We start from the raw sequence: 24,971 nt of genomic DNA on the forward strand, positions 1-24,971 counted from the left end.
GACATTTTCTCAAAAAATGTTGGCATATATTTCTCTGATGTGTTATTTGTCGCAGGATGACGTAGTCAACTCGACCCGGAAGTACTAGCTTTCTCACACACGTGGATAGCATATTATCACGTCGGATGGGTATCTGCTCGGCTACTTTGTAAAAACAATACAACTTTCACGGGCGACCTCTTCATGGAACATTTGTACATTAGAGTTCATGAACCTTTTTGTTTTGCTTAACTATTTCTTAAGAAGACCAATGATACGATGGAAAATTTAGAACTGAACCCATCATCACTGGCAACGATATGTAACCATATCGACAAAAGCCACAGCCAACTAAGCCAATTTCTTTCCAAGCAGGTTTGTTGGAAGCAGATCGTGTGGTAGATTTGTGTGTTATGCCGCTTTTTGCGTTACCTAATCATGGCATTCTGTAAAAAACATTGTTGTCCTTTATTGTGCTTTAAGTCGATTTTGTCCCCTTACTTAACCGCGTGGTTGTTATTATTTGAGGAAATATAATCTTACGTGAAAAAGTAACTTTTTTAAAACTTTCTCTTTCTTCAGATATGGAGTCAGCAGGACAGACGATGTATTCTGGAGTGCCTCGCCCAGGTGCTGTTGGAGAAGGATTATACATTGTTAATTGCAAGACACTTGAGACCCCTTGTTCTGGATTTGCTGGAGCGAAATGCAGAGAGGGTTAAGAGAAATGGCAGGATCAACCACGACCTCCACGAGCGCCTGTGTGTGGCACTCAGCAAACTTCTTTGGATTAGCCCCGATGCTCAGGCGTAAGTCTGCATATCTCATGTTGTTCTACATTATTTGTCCATGTTACCTGTACTGGATGTTTTGTGTGTGCGCCGTGTGTTTGACCCAGTAAGCACATTCTTGACACAAACTGTCTCGCATCATTGTGCGTTTTCATTTTCAAATATATTTTAAACTATATTTACAATGGCTTGACAGCAGGAGCGTTCCACTTGCTTAAAAAGCGGAAATGTAGTTTTATTGTGAATGCCTGTGCGAGTGGTTGAGGTCATTCCGTGAGTGTGTGTGCATTACTACGTTCATGTGTGGCATGAAAGATTGCCAACTCTTCCACTTTCTCACAGTCAACTTAGAAAGACATGCTTTGTAATCGAAACGTGGTACTTTTGGATTTCACATGAATTTGTGCTTGGTCGCACACAAATCGGTCCAGATCCCCCCCCCCCCCCCCCCCCTCCCCGAACTACCATCCTTACACACTGTATAGTTCAGTTCCTCTGTATTTGTTTTTGCTTTGGTTTTGCTGTTTTTTACACTGCTGTAAGGTCAGTTTTGGAAATGAGAATCGATTCTCATTTGCCTTAGCTGGATAAATAAAGATTAAATATATATAAACATAATAAAACTGTTTTCTGCTCATATTTATCAGGTTTGCTGCAAGGTACTTCAGTGATGCCCCGCCAGTGTTTCAGAGGCTCTTCTTCACCAGTGAAGAGACGTCAACTGTTCAATACGGTCCAAGGCGAATGAAATTGCGTGATCTCATGGCTGCAACTCTTCGTTTCCTCAAGAGTGATTGTGGCAAGTTTGAAAAGCTCTGGGACTGGAGTCCATGTGTTTCCCAGTTGCTCATGAGCGATGTCCTGGTTCGAGGGTAAGTACCGTCATCCTCTTTTACCACTTGCAGCTAAAAGCGGGTGCAAATACTGTTGTGACCCATTGAATCGCAATGAGGTGACCGTGGTTTGGGCATTCGAGGTTTGAAATCATGCTTGAAACTAAAACAGATATGGGAACTGGTTGTTGGATGTGGATATGGTAGCGAGATGAAGCCCCTTACACAAACGGAGGAGTCGTGCGTGTGTGCGAGTGTGCGCACGTGTTAAGATGATTTTATAATCCTGCGAGAAGGAACAAAAGCCATACAGCAAAACATCTTCTCCAGTGGTTGTTCAAAGAATACTTTTCTGAGCTTGTATTTTATAATGTAAGCAACACCCTACTATTTTCACAAAACATGGATTGAATGCCACCATTGTTTCCACTTATCCCGGAAAGATGCTCTTATCACTGATTTCCTGGTATTGAAACAGCAACTGTACCCGGAACTACAAACATGCTCAACATTCTAATCAGTCTTTAGTCAGTATTAAGCAAATTACATATGAGGCATACTGTGGTTATTCGGGATGCTGTGACACACAGAATTTCGGTTCGATACTTAAGTGTCATGGTTGAAAGTGTGATTACCAGCTGATCGGGATTCTCACCCTCGATTGCTTATTAGGAAGTGTTGTGCTGAGTCCCTCATTCAGCGCAGAAGGCATGCAGCAGGTGCCGTGTGGGCGATGACAGCGTGCTAACTTGGAGACGTTGTGGCGTTTTTACTTTTTATTCTTGTGGCGTCCACCCATCTTGGGCATTGAACCCTCGGCAGCAAGAGATCGACAGGCGAATTGGTGCAGCGTCTGCTGTAATGCGGACTTTGTATCGGTCTGTCGTGAAGAAAAGGAGCTCAACCAAAAAGTGAAGCTTTCTATTTACTGGCCGATCTACATTCCAACCCTCACCTATGGTTACAAGCCATGGGTCGTGACCGAAAGAACGAGATCCCGGATTCAAGCGGCCAAGATTAGTTTTCTCAGCAGGGTGTCTGGGCTCTCCCTTCGAGATAATGTGAGAAGCTCGGCCATCCGGGAGTGGCTCAGAGTCGAGTCGCCTCTCCTCCATGTCGACAGGAGCCAGATAAGGTGCCTTGGACATCTGATTAACATGCCTCCTGGCCGCCTCCCTGGTGAGGTGTTCCAGGCATGTCCCACTGACAGGAGACCCTGGGGACAACCCAAGACACGCTAGAGAGACTGTGTCTCCCAGTTGGCCTGGGAACGCCTCGGGATCCCGAGAGCTGGAACAAGTGGCTGGGGAGAGGGAAGTCTGGGCTTCCCTGCTAAAGCTATTGCCCCCGTGACCCATAAGCGGCAGAAAACGGATGGATGAATGGATGGACATTTTATTACAATTGATTATATATTTGTTTCTCCATGGGTGAAAGGAAAAAAAAAACGTGCCTCTCAGAAGTGGCAAATCAATTCTTACTGCGGTCTACACATCCCTGTGCTTAACTTGCCCTCAATGTCGTTGCCCCTCAACAGAAGGCATGACTCCGAATAGCATCTCTCTAACAACAAATGTGATCGATTTTTTTCTGCAGCAGGACTCCAACCAGAACCCTTTGATATAAAAGGTTTCAGGTCCTTACTATTGAGCTACTGCTATTCTATCTTGAGGTGCCCCCCGATAGTAAATGACACTTTATTCTTATTCTTTTGCACAGGTACACTGCTCATTGTTTAGCACTGGTGACTCGGATGACTGATAATCAGAAAAACATCTTTTTGAGTAAGCTTCTGACAAGTGATGAGATTCTGCAGATGAAAATCAGGTATCTTTCCTTTGCTTTTGTCATACGTAATTCTGGTTATCAAATATATGTTCTCACTCAGCATAACGCTTTAACTTTATCATACCACCAAATATAAATTTACATAAAAGTATGCGTCTTTTTAATAAGTTGCAATGTAAAGACAATTAGAATTAAATGTAGCGTTACTGTATATATTTTTCTTTTTTCAGAGCTTTTGAAGAAGCTCAGCAGATGACGATAGAAAAAGCCCTTGTGTTAGCCAATCAAGGATCATCCTTTGGGCGCAAGGAAAAGAAGCATATCCAGGGCCAGTTAATATCAGAGGACTTGTCTCAGAATGTTGTGGCAATCTGTGGTATTGTGCTGCCTGTAAGAGGACAAAAACAGACTGAAAAGGTAAGAGCCTTTCATTTACAATACATCTTCATTTATACAGCATATTCACTACAACTGCAGCAGTAACACAGCGCTTTCCAGAACATTTAACATAAAATAACCAGTGATGGGCACTTGACCCTATTTTGCCGGCTATTTATGGCTCGCCGCATAAGGCGGTTGGGCTGACATATTGTTGCGACCCGGTCCAACAATTGTCTGCTACATAAATAACAATAAAAAGGAAAATAATATGTCTTTATTTTAGATTTCCAAAGAGTTTGAGGCTCCCATGGAATCTTGTATCAAACGGTTCAAATGGCTCTTGTTGCCCACACTAATGTAATATGTCCCTCCTCGCTTGCTGTGCAGTGACACACCACGACGGTCTAAACTCATTATCTAGGAATCTAAACGTCACCTAATGTACGAAAATTACGATCAATGGTCACAAAAATATATGTTGACGTTTTTACTTAGGCTCACATCAACTTCTGAAAATTATCGCAGAAGTATTAGGAATTTTAGGGTTTTTTTCCTCTTCAGAGAGGCGCTCACGACAAAGCTTATGCCTATTCAAGAGAGAAATGCGTCGTCCATAAAATGGACATGTCTTCACACATTACACAATACCACCCTTTGAAAACTGTGCTTGACTCTCGCATGCAAACATTGACATATTCATTGCATATACACCTGCGTCCGGAACCTTATTTTCAGTAACACCATGATTGACTGTTGCAGGTATGACCAACCACCATTCAAACAAAAATGACATTGCCATTTCTATACATTTTTAATGTCTTGGTGATGAGCAACTCAACATTAACATTTCACAACACAAAAATAGGGGGGGGGGGGCACAAGCACGACCCTTAGTGACCGGTCTGATATGTGGTGTGAGATGGAACTGAGAGGCATAAACAACAGCCAACCCTCTTAACCAGCTGGATTTAATTGTTTACAACTATTCAAACCTCAACGAAGAAGGCATTTAGCTGCGAACACAACCACCGTTGGTTACTAGACTGACTGGCGGTATGTAACCTTTTGGACGAAGGACAAGTGATCCTATTCTTGTCCGCCTGACGCAAAATGAAGTCACTCTCTCCCACATACATACAAGCACGGTGAATACACACAGGACATGCGGTGCGTGGTGATATTTCACATTCGATCTGAAGTAATGTATTGGCGGATTACACCCGCAAGACAGGCTGGGCGTGTTTCTGTCAGTCGTTAGTGAAATGCGTGTCCGTCGGTACTTGACCCGGTAAGGGGCGATTAAAGGGATGGATGAAAAACCCACTTCTGTCCTTACTTAGCCATCCTTTTTTAAAAAAAAAATCTTGTCTTCCGTCCCCAAAGTGGATGTCCGTCCATCCCGGGGACTGCATGCCCATCTCTGAAAATAACATACATAATAATACAACAGAACACATAACATAAAACATACAGCAGACAATAATGCAATTGTAACAACGATTCTTTGTCACATAAAGTAATATTTTCTGTTTGTGGTTTTATGTTGAATGCTTTTTGCAGGTAAATGAAAAGGACATGGTGCTGGTGGACTCAACCTGCCTGAATCTGAAAAGACTGGCACTGGCTGTGGCTTCACAGAAGCCGGTGCTCCTTGAGGGGCCTATCGGCTGTGGTAAAACTGCTCTGGTGGAGTTTATGGCTACTGTTACTGGTCACACAGAATCTTCAAAGATTCTAAAGGTCCAACTTGGGGATCAAACTGACAGTAAGGTAAGAAAGTTAATCAGAAATAAGAATACGATTGAAAATGAGAATGATAACAATTATTTGAAAATTTAAATGGAAACTTTCAATGTGCCTGCTACCTGTCAGAAGTCCAAAATCCACATTTGTGAGGAACAGATTGCAAGATGGCCATTCCCTGTATAATTACTTTGGCCTCAACAAAATTGAAAGTCTTTGTATTGATCAATTTTGAAAGACTGTTGCTAACATCTAATCAGTTGGTAAATGCCAGAGGCTGGCAACACAATGGTCCGAAGGCCACAATTGGCTCGCCGCTAATTATATCTGACATAAATTGTGAATGTGAGCGTGGATGGTTGTTCGTCTCTGTGTGCCCTGCGATTGGCTGGCAACCGATTCAGGGTGTCCCCTGCCAACTGCCCGAAGACAGCTGGGATAGGCTCCAGCACCCCCCGCACCCCTAGTGAGGATCAAGCGGTTCGGAAAATGAATGAATTAATAAATTGAATATTCGACATGTTTTTATTACAGGTCATAAATTACCTAAAATAAAATGTGTGAGATTGAACAATGTCAAAAGCAAATTTTTTTTGTATGGAAACTCTTAATGGGTTTGTAGCATAAAATTTGCAAATAACATGAATTAAAGCCATGACATTTATACTAATGTCAATATTACTACATATTTTTGCAAATATGTAGATATCAATCTAAATAAGAGACAAATCAAACAACTCTTTCAGTTTGTGAAGCTGTGCTGTATCATGTCACAAATAGCTGCCAATTATTACCCGATCCTGGTATCGTCATGTAGTCAGCAAGTAGTATATATTAGAATTGTGACACAGATCCTTTGTATATGTCTCTCAAAAACAATAGGTCCCAGCAGAGACCTCTCGGGGACACAACAGGTTATGCTCCTTCTTCTTGAACTGTAGTCACCCATCCCTACGTACTGTCGTCTGTCAGTTAAAAAAGATTTTGGCCAGTTATTTGCAATTTCCATTTTGTTGCAATTTTTTTGAGGTTTTATGTGACCTGTTGTGTCAAAGGCTTTTTCTTAATTCTATGAATATACCCACAGAATGCATTGTATTGTATATCTGATCCATTATTTCCACTGAGATCAATCAACGTCAGAGCTGTTCAACTGTGATTTTTGAAACCATACTGGATGCCATTCTGTACTTTATGCTTATTTATAAAGCCATTCAGGCGTATAGCAAAGACATTTTTCTCAATTGAGAAAATAGTGATTTTGATTCAGTTATTGGTTTGGTCTGTAACATGCAGTGTTAACCAACAGCATCTGTTTCTTAATAAGATGCGGCGCTTTCTCTGCAAGCTGGTTCTTAATAATTTTAAGTAATACGAAAAGAGGCTGCTTATGGCCATCAACCACTATACAGTTGGGGTGTCAAGCTTTTTTTTTTTTTTTTTTTGCGGGCCACATTACGTTTATGGTTTTACCTCAGGGGGGCCGCTATGGATGCGGATTCACATTACAGCAAATGTATGGTCGCTTCGTACAGTATCATTGTTGGATACATTTTGAAATCAGAAGCCAGTAAAAATATCTTCAAGTATTTTTTGATTTATTTTAAATTGGTGTATTGATAACGAAAAATGCTTGCAGCATCTCAACATTGTTAAAAGTGAAGACAATTTGCAACTTTGTCTTTGGCAAGAAACGTGGAGTCAATGCAAATCATTTGCCTTTGCAACATAAAATGATAAGCTGATTGTGACCCCCTGACCTCGAATTTCACGCTTGTGCAATATAGCATCTACTGCTTAGCAGAAGTTCTACCCAATGATTGCTGCACAAACAGGTCCATAATGAATGTTTAAGTTACAATTTTTTTTGTGTGTGTTTTCCAGCTACTGCTTGGGATGTATCGTTGCACTGATATACCGGGGAAGTTCGTATGGCAACCAGGAACCCTGACACAGGCTGTGTCTAAAGGACTGTGGATTTTGTTGGAAGACATTGATCATGCACCGCTAGATGTGGTAAGTTTAAAAGTCCCAAAACTGTTTTTTTATATGACAACCTTAATTTAACTTGTAGTATTTCGTAAAGGTATTGACACTCACATATTTAGGACAACAATGAAGAAACAAATTCTCCCTACAATGAGAAATAGTCAGTGCATGTCTTGTATGACAGTGTCAATGTACGGACACCACTAAATAACTCAAAACACAGCCATAACTGTCTAAATTGCAACCAACAATAGGGTGTACTCCCCTACTTGTACCTACTTTATCACCTTTTCATTTTTATACTTAATTATAAAATTTAGAGTAGACAAAACAACATGGAAACTGCTACTTTTACCAGTTAGCCCCCTTGTATGCAACAGTTGGATGACTAGCTGTCTTGTATGTCAGTCAAGTGACAAATTTCACAGTGGCAGGAAGGGAATCTATTTTATTAACCATATTTTCTGCACTGGATTATGAGGCGCACCTTCAATGAATGGCTATTTTGTAAAAAAATGTCATACATTAGACGCTTCGCATTAAAAGGCGCGATCTACAATGCCTCCACTAGATGGTGCTACGCTACTTCCATTCAACTGGAGAGGCGTCCGTTCAACTTGAGAGGCGTTCATGACCGCCTCTGAAAAATGTAAAGTAACTATTACTGTACTTCAATGAAACTACGAAAATTGAAAATAATGCATCAAAACAGAAAATCAAGCGAGGAAATCACAAAATAAATTCCATATCCCCCCCTACAGAATTTATTTTGTGATTTCCTCGCTTGATTTTCTTCGTGGTTTCATTGAAGTAAGAATTCATTTACGTTTTTCGGAGGCGGCCATGAATGCCTCTCGAGTGGAACGGAAGAGAAGGCACGGAGACGGACAAAGACGTAAAGTATCTGTATTTGTTGAGACTGTGAAAACCATTTATAAAGTCTGCGTTTAAAAAATAAATAAAAACACAACCACAGCTCTCCTTTTTTCAACAAATACAGGTGCGTCTCTGTCCGTCTCCGTGCCTTCTTTCCTTCCGGTCAACTCGAGAGGCTTTCATGACTGCCTCCGAAAAACGCATTGGCATTTCCTTTATCGTAGCTCCAACAGTCAGATAACATAAGATAAGAAGACCTTTAATAGTCTCACAAATGAGAAATTCCCACTTCACAGCAGCAAAGTTATGAGAGGAAGAAGTAGAAGAACAAAATAAATAGGAGCTGCTGGAAAAGCAGCCACTCTTGCAACGCCATCTTGAAGTCAAAATAACACAACAGGTGTCAGTCGTAGTTATTTATTCCTTTGTTGTGTATTCACAAATGATGAAATCACAATGTAAATTCTGTGGGGGGGGGGGGCTATATAATTTATTTTGTGATATCCTCGCTTGCTTTTCAGTTTTGACATATTATTTTCAATTTTTGTAGTTTCATGGAAGTAATCGTTAGTTTACATTTTTCGGAAGCGGTCTTGAACGCCTCTCGAGTCCAACGGAAGAAGGCACAGAGACAGACAAATACGTACCTGTATTTGTTGAGACTGTTTTAAAAAATTAACACCACAGCTCTCCTTTTTTCGGAGCTGCAACACAAACTTATTTAATAAAGCAGCGACACAGTTCACTGAACCAACAGCGAGTTATAACATTGGAAGCATGTCTCCAGGAAGGAGCCATCTTGGAGTCGACGTATTACCGTAATGACCATACAAAAGACGCACCGGATTTTAGGCGCTCGGTGAGCTTTGAAGAAAATTGAAGACTTTTTGGTGCGTTTTTTTTAACTCAAGTCACCACCTTTGACAGGCAGCTGTATCAATAGCATAAAACTGTGAGGTCCGGCAGTGATTGAGTTAATGCCATGCGATGGACCGGCACCGCCTTTGCAAGGTACTGGTCAATAGCGAACGCAATACACACCCTTGCTTTAAATAGTCTAACCCACTGTCAAAGGCTCTCACAGTGGGGCGGATCAGTGCCAATTTCTCTTCTAAAAACACGCAGCACTGTGACAAGGCCATTTTTTTTGCAAACTGAAGCGCCTTCTGCTGAGGACTTGCCATTTTGAGTGGATACAAAAATGTGTTCTTCCCACAATTAAATGGCGCCGGAAGGATTGCAAAACTGCAGCAGTCCACTTGAAAATGTAAATTTAAAGTGTTAAACTGTTTGAAATTTGATCTCAGTTCATTTGTAAACTGTGAGCCCTGACATTTGCATGACATTCGGGAGGCCAACTTGTTGACAAGTGTGAGAGTATTTGTTGCTCTTTCGTTGCTATTTCCGTTTGTTTTCTCTTGTCCTTGCCAGCAAGTTATTTTCTCTGAAATGACTTTTTTGTGTTTTAAGATATCTGTACTCCTTCCATTGATGGAGAACAAAACATTAATGATTCCAGGACGGGAAGATAGCATTGACATATCGCCTGGATTTCAGTTCTTTGCAACAAGAAGGTATGGGCGTCATAAAATTAATCTACCGTATTTTCACGACCATTCGGCACACCGTATTGTTGGGCGCAGTCTCAGTAACTGGTGCTATTTCTGTGTTTGACACATACACAAAACACACTGTATTATTGGGCGCAGCCAGGCATGGTAAAACATACGCCAGCTTAAACATACGGCATGCATGCACGCATGCTCGCATGCTAAAAACACGTTTTTAAAAAGGCAACGGAAGCAAAACTGAGTTCGGTTGTACTTTATTTAGCCATTTTACAATGTACTCACGTTTTTCTCTTCACCTCTTACACCATAGGTGTCAAACTCAGGTCCTGGAGGGCCGCTGTCCTGCATGTTTTCCAAGTCTCCCTGTTGCAACACACCTGATACAAATGAACAGGTTCAATGTCAGGCTTGCGCAGAGCTTGCTGATGATCTGATCATTTGAATCAGGTGTGTTGCAACAGGGAGACTTGTAAAACATGCAGGACAGCGGCCCTCCAGGACCTGAGTTTGACACCTATGTCTTACACGCTCACCCGTCACTCATTGGCGACTGGTACCTGCTAGGGGCGTGCCTTTAGCGTCCTCTTACACGCCCACCCATCACTCATTGGCGACTGGTACCTGCTAGGGGCGTGCCTTTAGCGTCCTCTTACACGCCCACCCATCACTCATTGGCGACTGGTACCTGCTAGGGGCGTGCCTTTAGCATCCTCTTACACGCCCACCCTTTACTCATTGGCGACTGGTACCTGCTAGGGACGTGCCTTTAGCGTCCTCTATTACACGCCCACCCTTGACTCATTGGCGGACTTCCGCATGCCTGTCGTCACTCACTCCGCCTTTTCTCTATATAAACAGCGTGTCGGCCAGAAGTGCTCTCATTCATGCTTTGGAACTCGGCTCATACACTAGACGCTCCACATTATAAAGCGTCCTGTCCATTTTGGAGAAAATTTAAGACTTTTCATGGCGCCTTATAGTCGTGAAAAAACGGTAAATGTGATGACTCTGATTACATTTCTATCCTTGTGTCATTTTCCCTCATTGTCGTAACATTTCTAAATAGTTTAGAAAGTTCTAGTAGTCTAGAAATACTAGATTCTCTTAGATGTTGTGTAAAAGTAATCGTCAGTGATGGGAAATGCTTGAATTGATAGTAGCAGTAGGGGTGGGCGGTGTATCCTGTAGACATAAACTTGGCCAATCGTATAGATTTGGACCGACTGCGGTCACGCTTGTTTATTACATCATTGTATTAGCCTTTGTGTGAAAATGGCATTATTAAGCATGTCCACCACAGAGTTGGAGGAGCTGCATCGTCCAGGTCAAAGTCACTCACCCCGTGCTTTATTGCTGCTCTGAAACTACAGTAGGAAAGCTTGGTGCTACGGTATCTTGTGCTGGACTAGCTCGCTACAAACTGCAGCTGGACAAATAGCCAGGCTAAACACGATCTTTCAACAGTGCAGAGCTGCCCCTCTCAGTCATTCAACCACGCCTCCATGGCAGCTTATAACGACACTTCTGACAAAAGCTGTATTCACATCTAGCATTTGCGACAACATAGATGTCATGAAAAATCGATCCATCTAGGTTTTTCCCTTTTTTTTTTTAAACAAAAATATTTCCCCTGAGTCATCTGAAAGCTCCCTTCAAATTTCCTTCTGGTTCATCCGGATTGCAGCAGATGAAGGAAATACTCAAAGATTTGTCCTTAACCAACGCGTGCGCATATGCACGCACAAACGCCACGATGAGCAACAGCCGTAACGGCCCCGAAAATGAACGAAAACCAATATATACACTCAAATCTGCTCAATTTGACTCTCAATTCCTCCTTCACACCGCCGCACACACCATTAAACACACGCGTGTGCTTTTCTCTCTCGCTCTTGCTCTCTCGCTCTCACTCTCGCTCGCTCTCACATACATACATGCATATCCCGGTGTGAAAATGTTGCTTTGAATTACATCTTGGGACTATTAGTAGTCAAGAATTGTGAAGATTTATGGTGTACTACAAGCACCTGTAGTTAAGATTTGGCTTTTGTTGCAGAATGAATTTCAGCGGTGGCAGCTGGCACAAACCAACAAACTCCAATGCAGCTTTGCTGGATAAGTACTGGACCAAGCTGAAGATTGGTAATATGACAAGGAAAGAATTGAAGATGGTAAGTTTTGAGATGAAAAATGCTGGGTTAAAACCTAACCATCAGAAGTTAAAATTAAATAGGTTAGCAAGTGTAGCAGTAAATACAGGTCAATTTTTTTCTGTATTTACATTTTCAGTTGTTAAGATTAAGATATCCTTTATTTGTCCCGCAATGGGGAAATTACAATCAGAATTCAGAAAGGAAAAACGCTGGGTAGGGAGAGGGAAAAAAAAAACACGCTCGAACTATCCTCTTCCGAGGATAATTTAACTATGTCCAGGATAAAAAAGACCCTAGCACATGAATAAGCATTAGACAGTTACAACAAGTCACGAGACATAACATGTATAAGGGGGGGATGAATGGGAAGGGGGGGGGGTAGGGTAGGGTAACCGCGTCGCGGCCGAGAATGACCAGCTGCACGGTCACCGTTGCGCTCCGCATTATCGAACCACGTCACGGGGGAAAAAGAATCGGAGCGATGAAGACGGTGATAACAAGGATGTGTATGCGCGTGTGGTTGTCCAGTTGTGTATGTGTATGCGTGTACAGGTCATAGCTGCTTCGTCGAGGTCTGCTCATCATGAAGACAGTCCCGGCTTATCAGTCCATGGCCGAGAAGGAGGGGGGTGGTGGTGGGGGCCCTAGACTCCGTGCGTATTTCCATCCAGGGGAAAGGCCAGATAGCGTTGTTTGTTTTGGAGAGACGGCCGCCAACAATTCCAGACAGCCTTGAGTCCTTGGTCTGTATCTCCTCACTGGCGCCGATCAGTCTGATCCAGAATTTTTTTCCGCAGCGTGGATTCCAACGTCTCCATGGTATTATCGATCGCGCGGAGTCGCTCCAAAACCGCAACAATATTGCGGTTGAGCTCAGTCACCGCTTTAGTCTGAGTGTTGGACATTCGCGCCAAGCCATCCAGAGTGACCGGCAGCTTCTTCACTTCCAATAGAGCCGCTCCCGTCGGTTGAATTTTGCGATAGAACAGCAAGCTGCCAACACCAAACAGCAGCATACCTGTTATCAAAAGGCCAATAATGTAGATGTCTTCCACATCCTCCACGGACAGTACTGTCAGGCACACCGGTCTCCACTTTCTCCATGGATCCAGGGCGTATCCGGCAGCAAGTGTCCCCAGAGGGCAAGCAGGCTCCCCACTGCCCGCTCTTTTCGTCGAAAAAAGTTTGTCAATTACATCGAGAGACCAGCCAACTAATTCCATGGTTAGTTCTTCGGATGAAAACACGGTAGGAGGCTAGGGAAAAAAAGTTTGACAAAGACTGCACAAAAGACTAAGTGGCGAGCAGGGAAAAAAAGGTGGGAGGGCAGGGGAGCTGTGCAAAAGCGTCCGCCTTCGTCGAGAGCCAAGCAGAAAAAGCTTTTTGAAAAAGTAATTGTCATCACATCTCTCTAAGACATTGTTTAAACTAGCTATATAATATTTTGGTGTATCCATACTGTCAAACTTTCATGTTCTTGTGATTTAAGGTGTTTCTTGTCAAATATTCTTCTATCCTAATACACCTATCTTGCACAATGATTCCTTTTGAAAAATCCTTTTGTACCCCACCGTGCACAGATCATGACATATATAACAGCAACTGTTAATTCAACTTAAAAATCAATCAAAACTTGAACTAACAAGGCATTTGAGGCCTTCACATATGTAACCCCTTATCCCTGTTGGTGGGGCGGGGGGGGTTGCCCCTCCTAGTAAGAGGTCCTCCCCCCAGTGGCGGAGATCTCCAACGTTGAGCTCCAAATCTCAATGTAGTCCTGATACACCTTAAGTAAGGAAAACAAGACACAGAATACCTACAAGACTTAGTACTGTATTGTATCTTTCAAACTTCACTCAGTGTTGTAACAGTGATCTTTATTTTATTTGATCTGTTCTGTGTTTTTAGGTGGTTATTAGCAAGTACCCAACCCTGACAATGGTGGCAGATCGTCTGTTAGACATCTACTGCCACCTCACCGGTGATAGACATTTGGACCCGTCATCCTCTCAAAGCCCCAATGAAAACCAGCAGTCCAAGTCTGAGGAGATCTCCACTCGGCTGGAGAGTAGAACACTTTCCTTAAGGTGTGGTTCAGCCCACTATTCATTTCTAAAGCCCTCTTTAAGGGGAATTTATTCATGTTACACACACACACGGACACATCCGTGGGCATAACATAATGGCTCTGAGAGGCTTTTTGTAGGTCAAATTGTTTGCAAGCTGAGACTCATTAAATTTCATTTTAAAATTCAATGTTATTACATTTTTAAAAAATACTAAAAACCGAATTGAATTATAAAGCTGTGTTTCTCAATCTTTTTCGAGCCAAGGTACATTTCTTTCATTGAAAAAATCCTGCGGCACATCACCAGGTGAAAATGTGAAAAAAGCCTATTTTAAGAATTAAAGTGTTATATCGTTATTAGAAGCGTTTTTAACATTGAAGAATAATGTTATATTATAACACCTTGAATAGGAATCAAATATTTTATCATCTGTAATATATTCTCACTCGGTGTGATAAACGGTTTGGATGAACACAGATCTGAGATCCTGGCAGCAAACGATGAAAGACACACAAAGCTCTTCCTCCACAGCTCTGTCTTTCTCCGTTTTTAGTTTTTACAGCAGTCAGGCTATTTCTTTAGCTGCTTCGGGTCCGAACATCTCATTTACAATAGCTTTGCCGGCGGGAAGTATTAATTGCTCTGCCAGTGGGACTTTTTTGATTTAGCCACAAGTTCACTGGCATGGTAACTTGCTTTCAGGGCTCTCTCATTTACCTTTGCGGATTTTCTCATGCACGTTGCTTGTTTCTCCATGTGTTCACGCAAGCGAACAAAGTATTCCACATTTTTGTTTAGAAGTGATGGTTGTTTTGTTTGGAGATGGAGTTGAAGCCTACTTAGGACCATAGCGCTGTTTGAGACGTTTTCACCTCATACCAAGCACAACGGAGTTGGTGCCATTGCAGCTCCGGTAAAAGTAAATACAAATGAAAGATAGCTTTCGTTGTATTGCCTCACGCCTGAAACTTCGCTTGTCTCGAAGCACAAGGCGATTAGCTAGCTGCTGCTGCTACCGACTGGTATGGAAGAGTACTACACGATTATTCTGCCGGGCGATAGACTTCGCAGGCATACAAATTAGATAATTTCCCACCGCACATCTGACACTATCACGTGGCACACACGTGTTTGAAAAACACTGTTATATAGTATATACCAGGGGTGCCCAAACTTTTTGGATCGAAGATCTACTTTTCGATCAACTAACCTCCCGGGATCTACCCTTACCGGCACGCGGGCGCGCGCACACACACACACACACACACACTCGCACACGCACGCCATGATGAGAAACGGCCTGAAACTGAGGCATGCGACGCACTTTTGCCGCCTGTTAACTATCGTAGCTCACACGTACCGTTTTAAAGTGCTTCCCTGGGCCCTCCTAGATTCCTATTCTTTGCCCGTGCCCTCGGTGAATTGTACACGAAGCAAACTCTGAATGAGAATAATGACGATAAAAGATAGACCGCAACAGCTCTGATCACAAGCTGCAATTGCAGACTGCTGAGAGCTAACAACGTCCGGTGATGTAATCACGCGCCACCGTAAATTCAAGATTTACCTGCTTTATTTTATTTTTTAAATATTTTTTTGGTGAAAATGAGACTGATAAGATGATTAGGTTGCAGTGTACATTAACACAAAAAATATATTACTAACATGTACAAAGACACACAAATGGTTGTTTGTTTTTTTTCTCCTCGACACTCCTCGGCTCTACTTGGGACCGGTCTTAGATCTACCGGTAGATCAGGATCGACCTAATGGGCACCTCTGGTATATACACTGTGTACTGTATAGACAAATTCTGTCTATACATAAATTACATTTTAAAACTTATATTTTAATAATTTTTTAGAGAGTACAGGATGCCAAAATAAAAAGAAATAAGCTTACGTAGATGGTGGAGGAGGTGGATGGAAGAGTTCTGGAGAGGCTGCTGAGGTGGAAGGCATTGACCATTGACTGCTCAATACCATTTGCATGTGCAACATGAATCATCTTCTCAATAACGTCCAATTTTTTGACAATGGCAAGCTTTATTTCCATGGAGATTGCCTGGCGTTTCCTACCACGACCACTAGCAATCATCGCTTGCATTATGCTTATTGCTGCCACCAGCACTACCATTAGTTTTATCAGCCATGCTAAATAAAGTTTACTTGCATTGAAACATAAATTGTCCAAGGACATGCACACTCAGATATGTTCATAGAGACAAGTGGCAGAACTAACTGGGCTTCCTCAGAGGGGATCGAGCCTTTTCTGTTGCCAGTTCTTCCCTCTGGAATGACCTTCCATTAAATCTTAGACAAGCCCCCTCCCAGTCCATTTTTAAAACTCATTTGAAAACATCCACGGATGTCAGCCAATATTTTCAGGGACCGGCCTTTAAGGTGTGACAGATGAATACAACAAAATAACTGATCATTTCAAAACATAACACGAATTATTACACGAGGAACATCCTATCTGGCCACAAAACTCTGGTCGCATGGGTAACGTTTAAACGTGCCTTCAAAACCATCGCCGCATGTTATGCAGAGTGGGCTTGGTGCATGGGAATCTCCCGTTGAGATAAATTAATTTAATTAATTTTAAGTAGGACTCTTGATACTGTCTATTAAATGTAGCCTTCTTTTTCTTGAAAGTTGTAGGATACTCTTCTGTCTCCTGGCTGGGCCTTTTCCCCTTCCCAAAGAAACGTTCCAAAGATGTTTGATTATTACTCATTTCCTATCTGCCGGGTTTCATTTTAGCAGTAACCTATGACGTAACCGAGAAGCGTGCCTTGATCTGCGTCAAGATTGACATACTGTAGACGTTTGTAACAGAGTATCCGTTCATTTTTCAAAATAAAACATAATTCAGAGATCAAAATAAATAAAACAGAAGTAATGTAAGTTATTTATTCTTTCTGTGCGGCCCGGTACCAAATGACCTACGGACCGGTGCCGGTCTGCGGCCCGGGGTTTGGGGACCACTGCTATATAAAATTGTATAATGTTAGAAGATAGTAAATACATTGACTCCCTTAATGATTATATAAATGTGGCCCATCTGTTATTTCATTGCTGCACATCTCTTTATGGCAATTTGTGTCTTCTTCATTCCCTAGAGATTTGCTGAAATGGTGTGAGAGGATCAACGTCAACTTTAACGGCACTTCTTCCGCCACTGCCCAGCATGTGTTTCAAGAGGCAAGGGACTTTTGTCACAATTTTTAACGTGACAAAAGTCAGTTTACAGAAAGTTTACATGTTTTTATTTAATTGCTTAGACCAGAGGTGGGCAAACTACGGCCCGCGGGCCAAATCCGGCCCGTTGGTCTTTTTAATCCGGCCCGCCGAAGGTTGGTACACAATTAAGGTTCGATGTCAACGACTGCATTCATTTCATTTGGACTTGTAATGACAGGCATTTCAACGCCAGGTGGCACAGATTACTTGAAGTTGCAGAGCATAGGGAGGAAGGGGGAGACGATACGGAAGCCCGCAGTAGCGCCAAGTCAAGCAAATCCCGTTCGATACGACGGAATAATGTACTCTTAAAGTCTGAAAAACGTGCCAAAAAATGCAAAATACTGCTTTTTAAATAAAGAAATCCAATTAATATTATGTCGAATTTAGTTCACCCTTTTGATCCGGCCCTCCATAATATTTTCTGGTTCTCATGTGGCCCTATGCAAAAAATAATTGCCCACCCCTGGCTTAGACTGTTCAGGCCGCTTTTCCAAACATGTTTTAAATATAAGTACATAAGTAGAAAAAGAGATTAAGAGTTTTATTTGCTTGTGATTTAGCTTCCACGTATGAAAGCAATATCTTTCTATTTCAATCAGGCTCTAGACTGCTTCACAGCAATGATGTCTCACCCTGAAAGCCAACTGCGGATCGCTGAGATAATTGGAAGCAAGCTCAATATCTCCAAAGAAAAGGTATTTCAAGCAAAGTTAAAAAAAAAAAGAACACAGGTGAATATACACAGGTAATCAAAAAGGTGTACACTCTTTGAGCGAGAACACAGAATAATAACGTCCCATTTTTTTCCTATGAATTTTTTTTCATTTACATGCATACACTCTGGAACTGCTCAGTCTTTTTTTCAAACTCATCACCCCCCCACCCACCCACCCACACACATTAACACAAAGTGTTTGGCAAACACGTGACAATAGTTGCAGCCTTACTTTGCGTCTTTGGTTTGCTTTCAAATCCCGCACTTTTGTGGCACAAGTGTTTTTGCAGGGAAATCCATCTCATAGCTCCTGTGTACTGTTGTGAAATGCCGCTCCAGATTCGTTTTCTTCACCAAAGCAATCGTTTCATTGAAAATCAAACAAACAGGCTTTGAATGAGAATAAACAAAAAAATAATCTTGCTCCCACTCAGGGTGATAATGGTAGTTCTTGGATCATTTCCTCTCAGCCATGTTGATGTTTCGGGGTGATAACCGCTGTAATCGCTAGCTGCTAACTACTGTTAATAGCGGTCAACTTCCAGCAGCGTTTCCAACACATCGGCAAGGAAAGTAGCTATTGGCTGTCCTAAACGTTGCTCAGTGATGTCATCAGCGCGTGTGATTTACTTGGGGGGGGGGGGGATGGTTTTTTTTTCTAATCTTTTTTTCTTTTGTAATTTTTGTTTGTTTTTTTAGTTTATTTCAGACAAAGAAAAGTTTTACATTTACATCCAGCCCAGATTCTAAACCTGGCGCGATCAGCCAGCAGCAGCTTCATTTGGAGGAGGGGCCACAACAGCTCCCGGCGCTGCTCATTGAAAACAACGTGCTTTCACCACACAGACTCCAAAAGTCTCCAATAACACCAGAAAAAGTCGCTAGATTGTTACAGTGAAAGTCCTCTACAACGAAATCATGTTTGCAACAAGAAATGTTTCACAACAAGGGGTTTTTCACTGTAGAAAATTTGATCTCAGATGTAAACACACACACACAAGTGTACTTTATTTTTATTCCAGTAGTGCATAAGTATGAGCACACACTTATTTGACACTTCATATAGTCAGTGTAGAAAGAAAAAAAAGGGAAAGAAATTGCGAAATTTACGATCAGCATTCACTTTCACTTACATCAATTTCTTGGATAATGTTTTTTATTTTGCTTGATCCGTCTTTCATGTTGATCACTTTTACCCTCTCTTCCAGCATCAGAGCACTTCTTGTCTTAGCTGCTTGACATCCAAAGGTCCGTTTTGTAGCCATTTTAGCAATGCAACGTTCATGCTGCGTCTGAATCGAACAATAACAAATACTTCCTGGATCCGGTGGCTTTTCTTTCCACTATCTCACTGTCTCTAACTCGACCTCCCCTCGATCGCCACCCAAGACAGCGTTGCTCAGCTGATGTCATGCAATGAACTTTTAAAGCCAGCCACGGGACGGTTCGTAGTCCTCGATGGCCATTTTTAGCGCGATGGAACTCACCTTCTCTCTAATTAGCGCTCCAGTTAGCATAAGGTTTTTAGAATGACAACAAGTAAATGGGGGGGCAGGAGAGTGGGAATGGTGTTAATGCAGGAAGATTTTTTCACACTAGGGGGTATTTTCGCCCATGTCGGTTTCGTTATAGAGGAGTTTCACTGTACTAGTCACTTTTTTGAAAAAAGGGTTGCTCGAGAGGATCTGAATACTACAATACATGCAATACATGCTGATTTATATAGCGCTTTCACAACAGCGGCAACTATAACAAAGCACTTAACAAAACAGTTAACAAAGTAAAATAATAAACACAATACACAACATAAAATATTGTAAAATATATATTTTATATATTTTGATGCATTTTTATGCTTTAGAAAACAATTAGAATTTTTTGGGGGGGGGGTTGGAACGGATTAGGGCATTTACATGGAAAACGCGCCTCTACTTCCAAATTTTCTACTGAAGAAATTTCTTCCACAACCAATTAATTTTGTAAATAGCGGTACCACTGTACGTAGTATGGGATGTACAGTACTCTGCAAACTATTTTCTTGCAGTACCATCATTTTTGTTTAAGCCTGATGAAACCATCAGTTTTTTTTAAAAAATAAGCTTTTTGAACCGCAATTCAATAGAAATGTCTTGTTTTCATTGGCTGATTTTTATCTGGCTGTCTCTCTATCGCTCCATTTCGTCACCCCTCGATTTCTTTCTTTCATTATCAGAGAAGTACCAACAACTTCATCCATGCGTGTAAAAGTGGTGCTGCCAAACCAAATTTGGGACTGACTTTTTTATATTTACAATTAAGTAGAATACCGTAAATAAAGCATACAGAACTTTTGTTTTAAAATAACGAACATTCTCAATAAGACCTTTAGTTTCTGTTAAATATTATAATACACAGGTATACATTGTTGGAAACACATTTTTTTCCCGTTGCTTCTAGGTGCAACACTTCTGTCAGATGTATCAGCCTGCCATCTCGGTGGCTGAGCATGAGGCCTTGGTGGGTCGAGTGAGTCTAGTTCGAAAGCAGACTGAAACTGTGCAGCTGATAATGTAAGTGGCTCATTTACACGGCAACCCCTTTTGCCGCCTCTGTTTATGCGTTTGCTACTGAATCATGGGGAAAAATCAGCTTTTTCCTGGGTTAAAGTTGATGTACAGGCTAATGCATGCGCCTAGTTTGTTTTTATAAATCACATTGTGCATACAAAAGTATACTACAAACATAGAGCCTCACGTATGAACACAAAATGAAAGTGGATATTTTCTTTTTGAAAGAAGGTCCAATTACTAGTTATTTTTAATAAAACTTTCTTCATTATGTGAGCAAATGAAACATTTTGTAAAGCCTGAAAACAGCTGAATTTAAGTATAGTAAGGTTGCGAAACTTGGAGGGGATTACAGATATGCATTTTGAGCCCAACACCTTGGGTACCACAATTGCCGAATTGGCCAATTTTGCTAGATTTCTTCTAATCTGACTATATTTGATCAATGTTTTTTATTGTTATTAGCAGTGATCACCAGACTTTTGCTGCTACTCGTCCAGCTGCTGTTCTACTGGAGCGACTGGCTGTGTGCATTGCTAAACAGGAGCCTGTTCTGTTAGTGGGAGAGACCGGGACGGGAAAAACCACCACCGTACAACACCTGGCCAGAATTACAGGTGACGAACTGGATTCACAAATGGAATAGCCTGGTTTTTAAACCACATAATCATCATCACATTTCACTATGAGAGCAGCTTTGACAATACAAACATGCTAGGGTCACTTGTATTTATTCTTCAAGTTTTCCCAAATTCAAGAACAAAACAAAACCCATTTTTGGACCCTGTGAAATGTTGCTGTGAAAAAGCTAATGTTGCTGGCTACCTGCAGATCCTGGCACAGCATTCTACCTCACTCACACCATTTTTACCTTGGTATTTGTGATTTATATTTCTTCTAGGGCATAAGTTGATGGTTGTAAACATGAACCAACAGAGTGATACTGCGGACCTCCTTGGTGGGTAAGTTACACTAGTTACCACAGAAGCTGCCATTTTTCAGGAAGAAGCATGGTATCCAAACCATATTTAACTGACCAATGGGTGCATTTACATGCAGTCATCAACACCCCTTGTCACGGTGCCGTGTGTTATAAAATAATAATTAAAATAACAGAGATATTAAAATGGGACTAGAGAAGGATGTTTTTTCTTTTTTTTTTCTTTAAAATGTCCTTTCAACAATGTTCTTCTGCAGGGGTGTCAAATAAATTTTTGTCGTGGGCCAAATTTTAGTTACCGTTTCCCTTGGAGGGCCGTTATGACTGAAACCAAATTTAAAAAAGTCAATAATAACGGTTTATTCAACTATTGTTTAAGTTACTATAATGAGGGGTTTGGTTACATTAAAATACGCACAATATGTCTTTTATTTATTACATATGAGAATTTTAAATTTTGGTCTAGATTTTAGCAAGCATCATGCAAGTTGACATGCTTGATTTGCTTCCGTGGGCCACATAAAATGACGTGGCGGGCCGGATCTGGCCCCCGGTCCTTGAGTTTGATACCAGTGTAAGACTGTCAGGTCATGCGCACAGTTTTAGCGTATATGATAGTGTTTGTTTTTTTGCAACTTACTTCTCCCTTATCTGTCTAAATTAGGTACAAGCCAGTTGACCATAGGCAGATCTTACTTCCCCTGCGGGAGGCCTTTGAGGACCTGTTTTCCCAGACTTACTCCAGGAAGCAAAACCTAGCATTTCTAGGCCATGTGCAGACATGCTTCAGGGAGAAACGTTGGCACGACCTTCTCAAACTCATGGACCACGTCTGCAAATCTTTCCTCACGAAAGAATTGCAAGGAAAGTCAAATGGTAAAAAGCGCAAGTGTAAACAATTATAATTATTGCTCTTCCGTTTACTTTTTTTATCCCCTGCTTTTTATGCATAGCCGCCTTACTGCAAGAGAAGTGGGACTTCATGGCAAAAAAATTGAGTCAGACTCAGCAGCAGATTCGAGCCTGTGAGACAGCCATGATCTTTGCTTTTGTGGAGGTAAAGGATCCAGCTGTCCATTTTTTATTGCACATATCTTTTTTCAGTGTTTCGGGTGAGTAGAAGTCATGAGGCAAAGATCAGATTCATAACCATAACATATATAATTTAACAGTCACACTTATGATACATTCTCATGATTGTAGTCTCCTTTTAAGCCAACATACAAAGACAACATAAAAATAAGTCAAACATTCATACTCAAAAGAGAAAAGCCTTGAAATATGAACCTTGTTTTTTTCCTGATTACAATGAATGTCACATTCAAACCAATATGCTTGGGTGCATCAGAAGCTGAGTGTATTGACTCCATTCATAATGACTTTGCTTGCGGCTGAAATGGTGGACATTTCGCACCCTGCTGGAGACCTAACATAGAAATTGAACATCCTTGTCAGTGAGACGTTATTCCAATTTCTGAACACTGTTGAGGTGTCCATAAGCAAAACATCCAATCATCATTCTGCTTGCAGGCAAAAATAAATATATCATTGTTATGAAACATAAATTTCTCATCAAATGTATCCTTTTGTTGGAGCAGTTTCAAACGTTTTTTTTTTTAATTTAAAGGGAACATTAGCCAAGGCGGTGAAGAAGGGCTATTGGATCTTACTAGATGAGATCAATCTCGCAGCAGCAGAGACCCTAGAGTGTTTGAGTGGACTGCTTGAGAGCAGTGCTGGATCCTTAGTTCTGTTGGACCGTGGAGATATAGGTAAGCTTGTTTTTTTAAGTGATACTTGAGGTGTTAATTCTGCATGTTGTTGTTGTTCTTCTACTTATTATTATTCTTACATTGTTAATCTGATTCTTATTATTGTGAATAATAAATGTTTATAGATGCCTTTGTAAACAAACAACAAAGTAAGGCAGAAAAATAATATTGTTGTAAAAGTCTACAGTTATGTCAATTTGACAGTGCTCTATCAGTAGTCTATAAGTATGTCTTTGCAAATTCAACAGACATGTTTTTTAGTTATCAAGTATCTAATTATTAAAGTAGAACACTACAAATTGGTCTTGTAGAAGAAATATCCTGCATGAATAATTTGAGTAATGTATCATTAATAATTTACAGCTTCATCGGTTTTATTTTAGCTACCTCCCCTTGTCTAAATTCACTTCACATTCTCACACACATGGCCATGTTGCTAGCTAGTGTCTAGCACTGTACTGTCTCACATGTTGCTTATTGATGTTTACAGACTGACCTGTGATGACTATGTTACCATTATTTTATTATCCTTGGGAAGTTCGATACTTCTCTGTGTACCCTTAAATTCCTGTTGGACGTTGACCGGAGTGTCATTTTGGTGATGCACAGTAAATTTATACAACACTTTTGTAACTCATTCAGTACCAGCCATGTACCTGGGGTTGAATGCGTGGAGTCTGAAAAGACATAAAAATGTCTTTGGGAGTGGTATGTCCATGGGAATTTGTGAGATGTATCCATCTCTAATCCCTCCTCTGCCATTGACTCCAGCTGCCAACAGTTTTGAACCTGGACTTGAAAGCAGTCACATTTGGAGCTGTCTTCACAGTCCCAAAGAATTTCTTCAAAAACTCTATTATTGTTCAATGACTCTTTTTGTCCCAAAACACTAACATTGCACTTCAAACAATCTGGGAAACTTCTAGGCCCAAGTATTCTATCAGTGACTTAATGTCTTTGGGTGGAGGCAAAGAATCCATTCTCAGAGTGACAAACCTCATCATGTCTACCAGCTCCACTTTGTCAGCCTCATTTTCCTGCAAATGCTCACAATAGTACAGTTAAATTTAGAATTTAATATTCCACTACATTTATGGCCTATTTTATTTTATTTTATTTTTCTTGGTTTTGCTCTAGCTGCCCTTATTCGACATCCAGACTTCAGACTATTTGCCTGCATGAACCCAGCTACCGATGTGGGTAAAAAAAACCTGCCCCATGGCCTTAGGAACCGGTAAGGTGGTGCAGACATGTGAACTCAAACCATACCAACACTTAATTGCGATGAACTTTAATGTTTTATCCCTGCAGGTTTACAGAGCTGTATGTGGAGGAGCTGGATAATGAGGGAGACCTGCGGATCTTGGTTTCAGTCTACCTAAAAAAACTGAATCCCCACAGGAGTGTAATCGATGGAATCATAAGGTTAAAACAACTTCACTTGTGTATTATGCGCACTTTGAGAAATCCAAAAATAATTACCTGCCAGTAAAGGTTTATTGTATATCAGTTTGGCTTGTTCAATAATTATCCCAAAGGAAATCCTTTTCTGTTGTTCAATGCAGGGCCCAGGGGCT

General features: G+C 41.2%; 1 protein-coding gene across 5 annotated transcripts in view; it reads left to right on the plus strand.

Annotated features, from left to right (window-relative positions):
- The first annotated feature begins 111 nt into the window (after positions 1-111).
- The window catches only part of mdn1 (midasin AAA ATPase 1), a 144,270-nt gene continuing 119,410 nt past the window's right edge, over positions 112-24,971 (plus strand). For 3 of the 5 annotated variants that reach the window (XM_086100503.1, XM_086100504.1, XM_086100506.1), the window contains exons 1-20: positions 112-354; positions 562-788; positions 1,418-1,642; positions 3,323-3,430; positions 3,622-3,808; positions 5,333-5,542; positions 7,400-7,531; positions 9,851-9,954; positions 12,008-12,122; positions 14,013-14,191; positions 17,298-17,379; positions 18,021-18,116; positions 20,573-20,685; positions 21,148-21,299; positions 21,584-21,644; positions 22,287-22,498; positions 22,576-22,679; positions 23,250-23,394; positions 24,532-24,628; positions 24,706-24,819. In XM_086100503.1, coding sequence (XP_085956629.1) covers positions 259-354; positions 562-788; positions 1,418-1,642; positions 3,323-3,430; positions 3,622-3,808; positions 5,333-5,542; positions 7,400-7,531; positions 9,851-9,954; positions 12,008-12,122; positions 14,013-14,191; positions 17,298-17,379; positions 18,021-18,116; positions 20,573-20,685; positions 21,148-21,299; positions 21,584-21,644; positions 22,287-22,498; positions 22,576-22,679; positions 23,250-23,394; positions 24,532-24,628; positions 24,706-24,819 — 2,759 coding nt within the window. In that variant the 5' untranslated portion in view covers positions 112-258. The remainder of the gene's footprint in view (positions 355-561; positions 789-1,417; positions 1,643-3,322; positions 3,431-3,621; positions 3,809-5,332; positions 5,543-7,399; positions 7,532-9,850; positions 9,955-12,007; positions 12,123-14,012; positions 14,192-17,297; positions 17,380-18,020; positions 18,117-20,572; positions 20,686-21,147; positions 21,300-21,583; positions 21,645-22,286; positions 22,499-22,575; positions 22,680-23,249; positions 23,395-24,531; positions 24,629-24,705; positions 24,820-24,971) is intronic. The other 2 variants (XM_086100505.1, XM_086100507.1) reach the window with 2 other exon arrangements.

The sequence above is a fragment of the Hippocampus guttulatus genome, chromosome 20 (genome assembly GCF_054856545.1).
Source record: "Hippocampus guttulatus isolate MCC_2025c chromosome 20, RoL_Hgut_1.0, whole genome shotgun sequence".
NCBI classification, from domain to species: Eukaryota; Metazoa; Chordata; class Actinopteri; order Syngnathiformes; family Syngnathidae; genus Hippocampus; species Hippocampus guttulatus.